Consider the following 12,206-nt stretch of genomic DNA (forward strand, 5'->3'; position numbering starts at 1 on the left):
ACAATCTAATTTTTAACATCAACAAGTGTCTTTTGAGTCTCTCCCTTCCTCTGGGGACTCCTAAATCTCTCCAGCTATTGCTTAAAGCACTCAGCAATTCTTGTTTACACAGGTCCCCTATGTGTAAGGCAGTGCAAAGGACAGCAAGTCTTACACCCTGAAGGAGTGACAGGCTGTAATCTGCTAATCATAAAGCCATGGCTGCTGAAGCCTTTCCCCCATCTGCAGGAAATAAGGTGCCCTCTGACCCTGGAGCACGGCCTGAGGAAATTGATCTGTCATCAGCAACCAAGTAAGCTGAGCAAGCAGGCTGGCAGGAGGGACGCTGAGATGTGGAGGCAACAGATTTATCTCTATGAAGCAGGAAAGAAAAACACAGCCTGGGGTAGAAGAAAGGAGGTGACAGGGAAGCCCTGAGGCCAAAGTTGCAGTCAATTCTCCCTTTTCTCTTAACACAACAGATCCCTTGAACTTTCTGCTAGTTTTTCTTTTTTTTAATCAATGGTTGTGCAGAATTTGTCTGTCCTTGCTTAGTTATTTTAAAGCAGGGATGGGAAACTTCAAGCATGAGGGTGGAGGTCAAATATGACCCTCCAGGCCTTTCTATATGATTCTTGGGACCCTTCCCAGGGCATATACCGCTCCCCAGCCCGGCGATACACACTCCAGTCTAGGGTGATAGTGCTTCTTCCTTGACAGGCTGGAGAATAGAGGATGTTAGTGTAAATTAACAGGTGCTGCTCTTGCTCCTGGCCAAAGCTACCCACTTTTGCATGTGGCCCCTGGAAGGTTGTCTAGAATGAAATGTGGCCCTTGGGACTGGAGAAAGGTTTCACACTCCTTAACAGCTGGAGTGCTGGAGGAGACTCTTGAGAGTCCCATGGACTGCAAGAAGATCAAACCTCTCCATTCTTAAGGAAACCAGCCCTGAGTGCTCACTGGAAGGACAGATCCTGAAGCTGAGGCTTCAAGACTTTGGCCACATCATGAGAAGAGAAGACTCCCTGGAAAAGACCCTGATGTTGGGAAAGATGGAGGGCACATGGAGAAGGGAACGACGGAGGACGAGATGGTTGGACAGTGTTCTCAAAGCTACCAACATGAATTTGACCAAACTGCGGGAGGCAGTGGAAGACAGGAGTGCCTGGCGTGCTCTGGTCCATGGGGTCACAAAGAGTCGGACACGACTAAACAACAACAAACAGCTGGAAAAGTTTTTTTGTGGGTTTTCCAAAGTATGGTTTATTTGTAATTTAAGATATGTTGTGCAAGTGCCAACCCGAGAACCAGGCTTGTAAATAGCCATTCAATTCTGATTATGGATTAATACAGGGATGTGTGGGCCAGCAGGCTATGGAGTTTGCTATCCTTATTTGCAAAGCTGCCACTTCATCAAAGGAGAACTGGATGCACAAGTTCCTCCGTGCGTGAAGACAAACTTTACAAGAGCCAAGCTACTGGAGATCAAAACATTAGAGCAGGCTTCCTCAACCTCGGCCCTCCAGATGTTTTTGGCCTACAACTCCCATGATCCCTAGCTAGCAGGACCAGTGGTCAAGGATGATGGGAATTGTAGTCTCAAAACATCTGGAGGGATGAGTTTGAGGAAGCCTGCATTAGAGGCTGCCTTCTACTTTGCTCTTCAGATCACTTATATGCCATGTGTGAACAAGTCTGCAGGGCTGTAGCTAAACTGTGTGGACCTCAGCAAACACTGAATCAGAGATCACCGAGAACTCCTTGCAAACTGCTCTGAGCATTCTAGGAAGAAGGAAGAAGAGTAGGCTAAAGAAAGTCATTCTTCATAAGGCGTCACATAGTTGGAATTCACTTGTATGAGAAGCAGCAATGGCCACCAACTTAGATGGCTTTAAAAGAGGACTGGGCACACCTGTGGAAGATGAGACTATCAATGTCTACTGGAGACAGAATGCTTCTGAATACCAGTTGCTGGAAACCAAAGGAGGGGAGAGCATTGTGGCTTGTTGGCTTCCTAGGCTAGGGGCATGTGGAGAACAGGATGCTGCCTTAGATAGGCCACTGGCCTGATCCAGCAAGGGTCTCCTTGTGTTAACATATAATTAAAATCACATTTGTTAATTAAATTAATAATAAGTGGCATGAACACACAACAGCCCTTAGAAGAACTCCATTCCTCCACGAACAAATTAGAACACAATCAACGTTGCAAGCTTCATGCGCATTATAACTCATGAGTGCAGAACATAAAATATTGAGGCTATGGCCCTATGCATGGCAATGTGGAAGCAAGCTTCACTGAAGTAAAGGGATTTAAAAATAAAACAGAGTTGTTTGAGCGACAGACCAGTTTCAAAAGCCCAGTTGGATAACAGTTGCCTTGCTCCACTCCAGGGATGGAGCCTGTAGCCCTCCACATTTTACAAGCTATGTTGGCTAGGAGTGACCTGAAGGGCCACAGCTTCCCCACCTCCACACTCCCCTCTTCCCTTGTTCTCTTCCCATCCCTCCCACACACGCCTAAATTGCTCTCTTTACTTTGACTCTGACCCTTCAGATGTAGTAGGACTGCAGCTCCCATCAATCTTAACCAACACAGCCAATGGTCAGGACTACAGGTTCCCTGTCTTTCCTCTACCTTAATTTTCTCTTCCTTTTTCGTAACGGGCAACTCCCGCTCCTGCTTTCCCCACATCACAAGTTTGCAAGCTGCAGATTTAGCTCACTGGGCCTATAATATATATATTTTAAAAAATGAACCCCACCTACCTACAGGAAATGAAAAGGCCTGATATTTTTCAAACTATTTTTTTTATTATTTTTCAGTTTCAACAGCAGGCCCATGTCCAAGAAGTCAGCAGACACACACACAAACACACTTCCCCAATTCCTGTACATGGAAATTGCTCGGAAAAAGAGATGTATCTTTGCCCAAGTAGCAGCAGTGTGGAGAAGCTCAGTTGCCACCTCATGAGGCAGTTACTGCTCCTCTAGCACCCAGAAGTCTTGAACAATCTTTAAGGTCACTCATCCTAAACCAAGAATTGGGGCAAGGTGGCAGTGGTCTCCAAGGCCACCCAAGCAAGGGATCTCCCCTAATTGGGGGGTGGGGGTGGTACCATATTTCAGAGGTGCTCTTTTAAAGTGAAATCCTGCCTTTGCCAGCATATGGCAAGAGAAAGGGGATCCTGCCTTGTCCTGGCTGAACCCTTGCCAAAGACTGCAGGGGTAGTTCCATCTCTTGACCGATAACCTCCAAGGAGAATTGGTCATTCTGCTGCCAAAGGCAAGAAGTGCAGTCACAAAATCTGCCCTCCACCTCCAATGAATCTCAGTGGCTTTAGCAATCCTCCAATGGAAGCAAAAGTAGGATGAAGCTGGTGAGATCGGCGGAGAAGTCATTGGCTGGGTTTGGTGGGCTCAAAAATGACAAAACCAGGAAACCAACAATCAAGACCGCATGGAACCAATCAAAATCCCCACCCGTCAAACTGGACAGCTCTGCTAGTTCTTCTCAGGACGGTTCCGGTTGAGCACAGCTTTGGGAGCAAATTCCAGCTTGTCCTTGAGGCTGACCACCTGGGTGAGGTCCTTTCCTGCACTCTCCTGAAGCTTGCGGTCTTCACGCCTCTCCGAGATGCTCTTCTCATCCTCAGGTGGCTGAGGGGGTGGCTGGCCACGAATGAACCACTCGAGGTGGTAGCCCACCGCCCCGACCACAAAGGCCACAGGGAAGGTGACATAAGGGGCGTAGGCCCGCATTGTTGCCCACAGGACCGGCCACATGGCTCCTGCGGGTCCTGTGGACATGAAAGGAGAGCATGTGAGTTAAGTGTTCTTATCCAGATCCTGTCTTCTGAGAAGTAAAAGGAATCAGAGCTTAAGCAATCTCTACTAATACTTTTTGGTGGTGCTTCTGGTGCTGGCTTTTAATAGCAGAGGCTGAGCAGCCATTTTCATAGATCAATGGGTATTTTTATGGTCAGAGCTGGATTCCAGAGGAGTAGTACAAACAAGAACAGCCTGATTGCTCTTTTAAAAAATTAACTCTACAAATGAACCTGCAACAAAAGGTTGCACTGTGGGGATATTCTATCCCTGCTCCTTTACAGCTTTCCACCCTAAATGGTCAGCAGCATTCCATGCCCACTGAGCATGCTCAGCCCTCACTAGGATACTTGGGGGGGGGTTCCCATGGTTTTTTCCCTCTTTTTTTGTTCTTCTGAAAACTTTTGGGTCCCCCAAAGACAGCCTATTTCCTCCGTCTTGTATGTGGATGGTGCCATTTGCCTGTATCAGTATCTGGCATTCAGAAAATTGAGACTGATAATACAATTAGGCCTTTAAGATGCCACAAGACTCTTTTGTTGTTTTTACTGGATTGATGTTTGAAGTGCTGTCACCCACCCTGGCCTCTCAGTTTGCAGAGAGCTGGAAATCAAAATGAATTTATTTATCTAAAGCAAAATTACCATCTCCAGCATAACTCACAATTCACAAACCTACAGAAGCTGTTCAATGCATTTTTCCTGCGCTCCTTGTGGACTGGTCTGAAACATCTGGCTGGCCCCTGGCCAACCCCACCTCTTCTCAAGAAGGCTGTTCACACATTCAGATATGTTAATCCTCAAGTATCAAACACACACATACACACAAATTCAATTGGTTAGATCTTTTGGTGGCTTACACTGGTTCTCAACTCTACCAGTTTAGGATTCCCCTAGAAGGCGGCAGCAACATGCCTACTTAACCAGAGAAATTTACTGTTTAGGAGTAAAATACAGTATTTACCACCAAAGATTTAAGCACTCTACAGTTTTGTGGGACACAGTAGAGAGAAGACAGAGGCAGTAGAATTGATTTCCACAAGCTTACATTAGGGTAGCGAACTCTGTCCTACTAAGGCTTATCAGGATTCTTCCCCTTAACTTGAGTCAAGGCTCACTGTTTCAGTAGAAGGCCTTTTCTTCTGAATAACTCTGGGGCCACATTTACACTATACTGTACAGTATGATACACTTTAAACAGTCGTGGCTCCCTGCAATGAATCATGGGAGTTGTGGTTTGTTAAGAGTGCTAAGAGTTGCCAGAAGACCCCCTATTCTCCTCAAAGACCTACAATTTCCAGAGCAGTTTAACAGTCAATCCCTCTTCAAAGGGAACTCTAGGAATTGCAGCTATGTGGGGGGAATGGGGGGGGGGTTGAGATCTCCTAACAACTCCTTACAATTCCCAGAATTCTTTGGGTGAAGCCATAACTTTTTATATAAAAAGTGACATCATAGCAGTTTAAATGCACTAGTGGGATTATTTATTCAATTTATATTTTGCCCTTCCTCCCCAAGAGAGGCACGCAATACAAAAACAAGGCAAAGGGCATTCTAGAACAGTTAAAATATTCTATTAAAAAAGCAGCTACAGTTAAAATCATTACTCAATCCAACGATCTCCCAGGGTTGCCAGATTAAAGTGGCTAGGCTTCTGAGCCACAGGAGTGAGGGGTTTCCAGTCCAATGTCATCCACACCAGGACTTCTAGGCGGGAAGCGGGGAGGAGGGGAACCCCAACCCTGCACGTTGTCCCTGCAGGGGAGGAGAAAGGACTTGGCAAGGTCAGTAGAGGAACTTCTTGCTCACTTCCAAAGTGTTTCAGCACCATCTGAATCCACCTCCCCTACACACACACCCAGTGCCAGATTTACATATAAGCTAAACAAGCTATAGCTTAGGGTCCCACTCTCTTTGGGGCCCCCAAAAAATTAAAGGGGAAAAAAGCCTGGGTGTACATTTCCAAAATATAAGATAAAAAGCAATTAAAATAAAACCTATCATACAGCAACAGTGTTTTGTGTTGTGTAGGCTCCTATGATGTAAGTAATGCTAGTCTGCTCCCTAAATTACTTGGATAAAAGACATATTTTGTTATGTGCAAATGGCTTTAGATACCTATTCGGTCCATAACTTACCACATGGCATATATTCAACACAAAATACAGCGACAATTTGTTGTTGACAAAGGACAGCTGGACATATAAGGGCCCCATTACCTTCAGTAGTTTAGGGCCTCATGAAACCTAAATCCGGCCCTGCACACACCCCACCTCCGAGACACCCACTCCACCCCACCCCACCAACTCCAGCCTCAGCAAACTCATAAGGCCCAACTATTTCCCCCACTGGGCCACAGCGATGCCATGGGAGCGCCCTCTGGGATCTGGGGTTACCAGCGTCGGGAGACAAAACCTCCTTGGGCGGTGCGCTTCAGCACACTCAGGTCCCCCACCCTGCGCACCCCGGAACTAGAAGACACCTGGCCGGGGACCCCAAGCCTGGGTGTCCATCTGGCACCAACGCAAGCGCTCACGGGGGGCGCCGGCTGCTTTCCCCTCCTGCTCCCGGCGCCGCTCCCCGACCCCCGACTCACCTCCGCCACCACCGAGCCAGGCCGCCCGCCCTGCTTGGACTTGATCCTGCGCGCCGCTGCCGCCGTGCGCCCTGCCTGGCCACCGCCTCCTTCCCCGACCCTGGCGCTCGCTTCCTGCCGCAGCTCCATTGGCCGCCGCGCTTCTCCTCCCGCCGGCGCTCATTGGCGGCCCTCGAGGAGGAGGAGGAGGAGGCCAGGCCGGCCGGAGAGGAACGGAGTCGCGCGCGGAGGCGAGCCAGAAACGGCCGCTGGAATCGGAGCTCCCCCGGGCGGACCTGGCTGAGCCTCGGAACCTCTTCTCCGCGGCGGCGCTATTAAGTCATTTCCCTATCGCACAACCTCGCAGTGCAAACCTACCACCACCTTAATGAATTGTTTCCATAATTCAGATGATATCTGAATTATGAAAGAAGTCTCCTTCTTTGGAGGTCTAAGCAGAGGCTTGACAGCCATCTGTCAGGAATGCTTTGATGGTGTTTCCTGCTTGGCGGGGGGTTGGACTGGATGGCCCTTGTGGTCTCTTCCAACTCTATAATTCTATGATCTAATATTTCTAACGGGTCGACACGGCTATCTACGTTTTTAATGCAATCGGATACGTGCCTGCTAAAAGATAAAATCCCACTGAGTTTCGTTTCGAAAGTGTTTGTTTTATCGGCATTTTATTATGAATATTTTAGATTTTATATAAACCGCCTGGAGGTTTGTTTGTTTAATTGAGTCTTATTTACTAAAAAGGGGGGGGCAGAGAAAGTAGTAAAATGGATAAGGTTGTGAGTGAAGTCTATTGATCACAGGGTTTTCACCAATTACATCTGTATAAATTTGCAAATGAACTTCCTTATTTATTTTGGTAGTGAGGCTGCAATTATTTACTCAGCTTTAAGCCCCATGGGAATCCTGTGGGACTTACCCTTGGGAAGCGTGCATAGGATCGCAACATCAGTGCAATCCGATACGTGTATATTAAGGAGTAAGCCCCGCTGAGTTTAGTGGGTCTGACTCCCAGGTAAAACATGCATCAGGTTGTGGAGCCTTCCTTATCGTAGCAATCGCCAGACCTTTCGGACTACTGTTCCTATAATGCAGGGGTCAGCAACCTTTTTCAGCTGTGGGCCGGTCCACTGTCCCTCAGACCATGTGGTGGGCCGGACTCTTATTTTGGAGAGAAAAAATGAACGAATTCTTATGCCCCACAAATAACCCAGAGATGCATTTTAAATAAAAGCACACATTCTACTCATGTAAAAACACGTTGATTCCTGGACCATCTGCAGGCCAGATTTAGGTGATTGGGCCGCATCTGGCCCACAGGCCTTAGGTTGCCTACCCCTGCTATAATGCCTATTGGCTGTGTTTACAGGGCCTGATGGGAGTTGTAGTACAAAAAAATCGGAACTACAGGTCATGAAAGGCTTTTCACCAACGAATGTGCAGTTTGACTTTCCTGTTTCTTTTAAGGAACGTTGCAACGTAGAATGAATGTATTTGTGAGACTGCTTGATGGTTAAATATTTTGATCTAAAAGCGCCCCCTTTGCTAGGACAGCAGATGTTTTATTTTTGCGTTTTTAAAAATGTTTTCTCTTTTTCTTTTGTTTATAAATTAGTGGATGGCAGACACCCTCTTATTCTTTAAATCAAACACAACGTTAGACAGGTTTGATTGATGAAAACTATGGTAAATGAGCTAAGTGCAATGGGATTTCACTTCACGCTCCCCCCACCCCCGCCAGCCACCCTCAATTTGTTTGGGAGGGTCAGAAGAATCCCCAGGGGGGGGAATGCATTTTGTTGGGCAAGCTGTGTTGCATCAAGACCAAGGTGTACTGTATATGTGTCATCCAGCAGGGGCATCCCACCCCATGAGGCGAGGTGAAGCCATTTGCCTTGGGTAGCAGATCCACCCCACCAGGCCCTGCTCTTGCGTCTCTGCCACAGTGTGGTTGCCCTCCCTGCTGATGGCCCTGCCGTCCAGTGAGGTTAATGATTGAATGGGAATCTGGGTTTCCACTGCCCTGCTTTTGAACTCTAACCACCACACTGGCTTTTAATGGGGTTTTATTCTGAGCAGACAGGTATAGAATAACTTCCGTTTGTCCTGCAACACTTCCTCTATGCTAACATCAGAGGGGCTGAAATACAACAAAAGTGGGACGAAAATAAACCAGAACCTTTGTGGTATGAAAAGCTGAGAAAATTCCAGCCGGAAGTTAGTGGGATATGCACTGAAGCAGCGTGACTGCCCCAAAACATTTGCAGGTACAAATAATACTGAAAGCGGGTGTAAGGGTGACTCCCTACAGGGAGCCAGCCCCCATCATCCTAACATCCACCTCGCCAAGCACAGAGAGCAACAGGGGGTCTGAAGCAGCCAGAGGGGTGGGGAAAGACTCGGAGGGAAAGAGAAATCGGCGTGAGGAACAATGGGAAAGCTCGGGGGCGGAGAGATGCAGGCAGGAGTTCAGGGATGCTGGAGAGCCCTGCCAGCGCCCACTCAGAGAGGAGACTGGGAGGGCATTGCTCCTTCTGGCGCAAGAGTTAAGGAGAGCACTGTGACGCAGGTCAAGGGGGAGGCGTTTTGGGGTGTCCCGACTACTTTGCTGGCGTAAGAACAGTCGTACGCCATTGCCGGATTCTGATTCGGAATGATAGGTCATGTTTTAAGCTGTCTCTGCACTGTAAATATCTTGCACAATAAAAGTATTTAAAGACCAATTGGACTCAAGCAGAGTTACTCTAGAGTAGCCACGACGACCCTCTGACAGCGGGTCATGTGTGACCCCTCTGCTAGCATCATGAGAACAAATCATTGTTAATGCACAATAAAAGGGACATAAGAACTTCCTGCAGGAACAAAGCCAATGGCCCATGTAGTCCAACATCCTGTTCTCACAGTGACCCACCAGATGCCCCTGTGGAAAATGCACAAGCAAGACCTGAGCTCAAGCCATAGCTGCCAAGTTTTCACTTTTCTCGCGAGGAAGCCTATTCAGCATAAGGGAAAATCCCTGTAAAAAGGGGATAACTTGGCAGCTATGGCTCAAGCGCACTCTCCCCTCTTGTGGTTTCCAGCAAGCTCAATGTTAAAACAAAAAGGGGGGTTCTGTGGATGGCACTGATAGGGCCCCCCACCTCTTTGTGTTATGTTGTGCTCTCTTAAAATGGTCTTTCCGGATGCTCTTTGTGGGCAAATTTGGTTAGTGTGTGGTTTTGTGTGACTAGACTCCTGAGCCATATTTTATCAGCTGTCCCTGTTCAGGAGGCACAAAGGATTTACATCGTGACACATTAGTGCCACACCATGTCAAAGCATTCAGACAACCTATCACCTCAGAGTTCTTCCTGAGGAAGAATTATCACCTCAGTCAGTGCCTTGGATAGCTATCTGAAGCCCTGTCTACACATGGGGCGGAATGAGCTGGAGGAATTCTTGAGCTGATGGGGTGATCTACACAGTAGCGCTCCACACAGTAAGTGGGGGTTGCTATTTTGAAATGCCTCTTCCCCACCTCTACCCTCCCCCCAAAAAACCTCAAAGTGCAAGTAAAAAAAGCTAGCACCTCAGGGAAAAAGGATCCAACCCAGCTATGTCCCTGGCACACTAATTTTCTACTTGCGGGGAGCTTTTGAGTAGCATAGGGGAGTGTGCAGAAACTTGAGGCCCTGGCAGGAACCCTGAAGTGGCGCAGTTTGTTCCATCCCCTCGGGACTCTACAGTCCCACCACTCCACTGCCCCACACTATTCTACTGCATGTGCAGAAGAGGCTTTGGCCCTGCTGTCATTTGCCCCCCACTCCTTGGCTGCTGCACTCTGCACAGCAGGGCCAGGCGTTGGAGCAAACGTGTGGGAGGGCCGTGTGACAATCTGTCTCTTTCCCTGAGAGTCCCCAGCCTCCCATCTGAAAGTACCAGCTCGAAACAAAGCAAGCACTAATTAGCCAATTAGGGGCACAGAAGCAGGGAAATTGGGAGTGGGGGAGATCCCAAGGGGGCTTGCCTCCCTGACAGCCTTGTCAGCTCCTCCACAGCAGCTTCCGCTGCAAGAGGGGGGCACTTGTGGGCACCCCCGCCCCTTCCTCCCCTGGGCAGCTGTACTCCATGTGACCCTTCTAGGAAAGGCAGTGCAGGGAGGGAGAAATCTCTGCTCTGGGGGCTCCAATTAATTGAATCTTGGAAAGAAAAAGAAAGGAAGAAACTAGCAAGGAAACTTCCAAAGTCAAAGTTCACATCTTCCCTTTAACTGTCTTTCTGCAGCTGCAGTCAAACTATGAAATCCCAAGAACAGAGGAGGCTGCCTAATACTGCGTCAGATCTTGCATTCTAGCTCTGAAGTGTCCAGACTGACTGGCATGGCTCTCCAGGGTTTCAGGCAGGGAAGTCTCTCCCAGCCCTACCTAGAGATGCCAGGGATTGAACCTGGGATCTTCTGCATGCAAGGCAGAGGCTCTACCTCTTGGTTAAGGCCTTTTCTCTATGGCCATTGGCCCACTTGGCTCATCATGGTCATCATGGTCTACATTAGAGGTAGGGAACCACCCCATTCATTTTATTTTATTTTCTCAACTAATACATCACAGTTTGACACCTGCAGGTTCAGAAAGGCTTGCCAGGCTGTTTGGGGAAGTCTCACGTTTTTGTTTAAATTTCCAGTCTTCTGTCTTTGTATTTACCACCCCCTTAATTTGGGTGGCCTTGTTTTGCTTACAAACTGTTAGGCACACTTGGCCACTCTAGTTTGCTGTTAGAGGGGACAGTTTGCAAGGAGCCTGTTTATTTCAATGGCCGCTTGTCTATAGGAAGCATTCAAAGTGGCTAACAAACTTCATGTAATGCAACAGAAATGAATAAAATGCAGAAATAAATAGCAGCATCAACGGAACAAGAAGACAGTGGCACCAGGAGCCTATCAAAAATCATAATGACAATCAGCAACTAAAAGCCTGCTAGGAAAACACGAGTCTTGAGTGCCTTTCTTTGCTAGGGAGGTCTGAAATAGATGAGTAGAACAGAAAGGAATGTAAATTGACAGCAGGTTCTGCAGAGATCAGCAGCACTCCAGTCTAATATTGCCTCCAAGGTTTAGGAAGGGCTATAGCTCACTGTAGACTAGAGCATCTGCTTTGCATGGCACTCAGCCTAGACAGACTTGATCTAGATAGGAAGAGCTGAGCCCAATGGTAGGGCACACTCTCGGCATGCAGAAAGATCCCCAGGTTCGAACCCCAGCACCTCCATTCCCTGTTGGAAAACCTGGAGATGTATTGCCATCAAGTACTGAGTTGTTGTTGTTATTACTTACTTAATGAATCACCTTTTACAAAAGTCTGAAGGCAATTTGCAAACATGCCATTAAAAACGGCTATAGATAGTTTTTGGAAAAAAATTCACACCTAAGTCAGAAACCTTTTCATCTAGCTGGAAAAGCTTGTTGAAGCAAACATGTCTTCGGTTGTTTCCAGAGAGTGGGTGCCAATGTTGTATCTCAGCTGGGTTGCTGTTCCACAGAACGGGGCAGCCACACTGAAAGCCCTGCTTCATGTTACTGTGGAGTGGGCTTCTAATATTTGGGGGACTTTAAGCAGACCATGCTTAAAGCCCCCAAAGACCATGGTCACCTCTATGTTGCAGTCTCTCAAGTAACCTAGTTCTGACCTGCATAGGGCCTGCATACGTTAGTACCCAAACCTTGAACTTGGGTAGATGCACCAATGATCTAACTCTGTATACGGCAGCTTCCTGTGTTCCTATAAAACAAACGTCATATTCTTTCAGCAATTAGTCCGTAGATATATATCCTTCTT

At 47.6% G+C, this 12,206-nt stretch overlaps 1 protein-coding gene across 2 annotated transcripts; it reads right to left on the reverse strand.

Annotated features, from left to right (window-relative positions):
• Positions 1-2,773: 2,773 nt before the first annotated feature.
• Positions 2,774-6,502, reverse strand: SMIM12 (small integral membrane protein 12). 2 transcript variants are annotated; one of them, XM_035120953.3, is made up of 2 exons: positions 6,403-6,502; positions 2,774-3,779 (listed from the first exon to the last, which is right to left on the reverse strand). In XM_035120953.3, exon 2 carries the CDS (start codon positions 3,763-3,765, stop codon positions 3,484-3,486), a length of 282 nt encoding a protein of 93 aa, XP_034976844.1. In that variant the 5' UTR covers positions 3,766-3,779; positions 6,403-6,502; the 3' UTR covers positions 2,774-3,483. The 2 variants fall into 2 exon arrangements, with proteins under 2 accessions (XP_034976844.1, XP_088528385.1); XM_088672259.1 differs by lacking the exon at positions 6,403-6,502 and adding an exon at positions 5,414-5,434.
• Between the last annotated feature and the right edge of the window lie 5,704 nt (positions 6,503-12,206).

Source organism: Zootoca vivipara, chromosome 6, assembly GCF_965207765.1.
Source record: "Zootoca vivipara chromosome 6, rZooViv2.hap1.1, whole genome shotgun sequence".
NCBI lineage: Eukaryota > Metazoa > Chordata > Lepidosauria > Squamata > Lacertidae > Zootoca > Zootoca vivipara.

What these genes read in the sequence shown, in the direction of transcription:
- SMIM12 (XM_035120953.3), bottom strand. Translation starts at nt 3,765, where the DNA reads ATGTGGCCGGTCCTGTGGGCAACAATGCGGGCCTACGCCCCTTATGTC.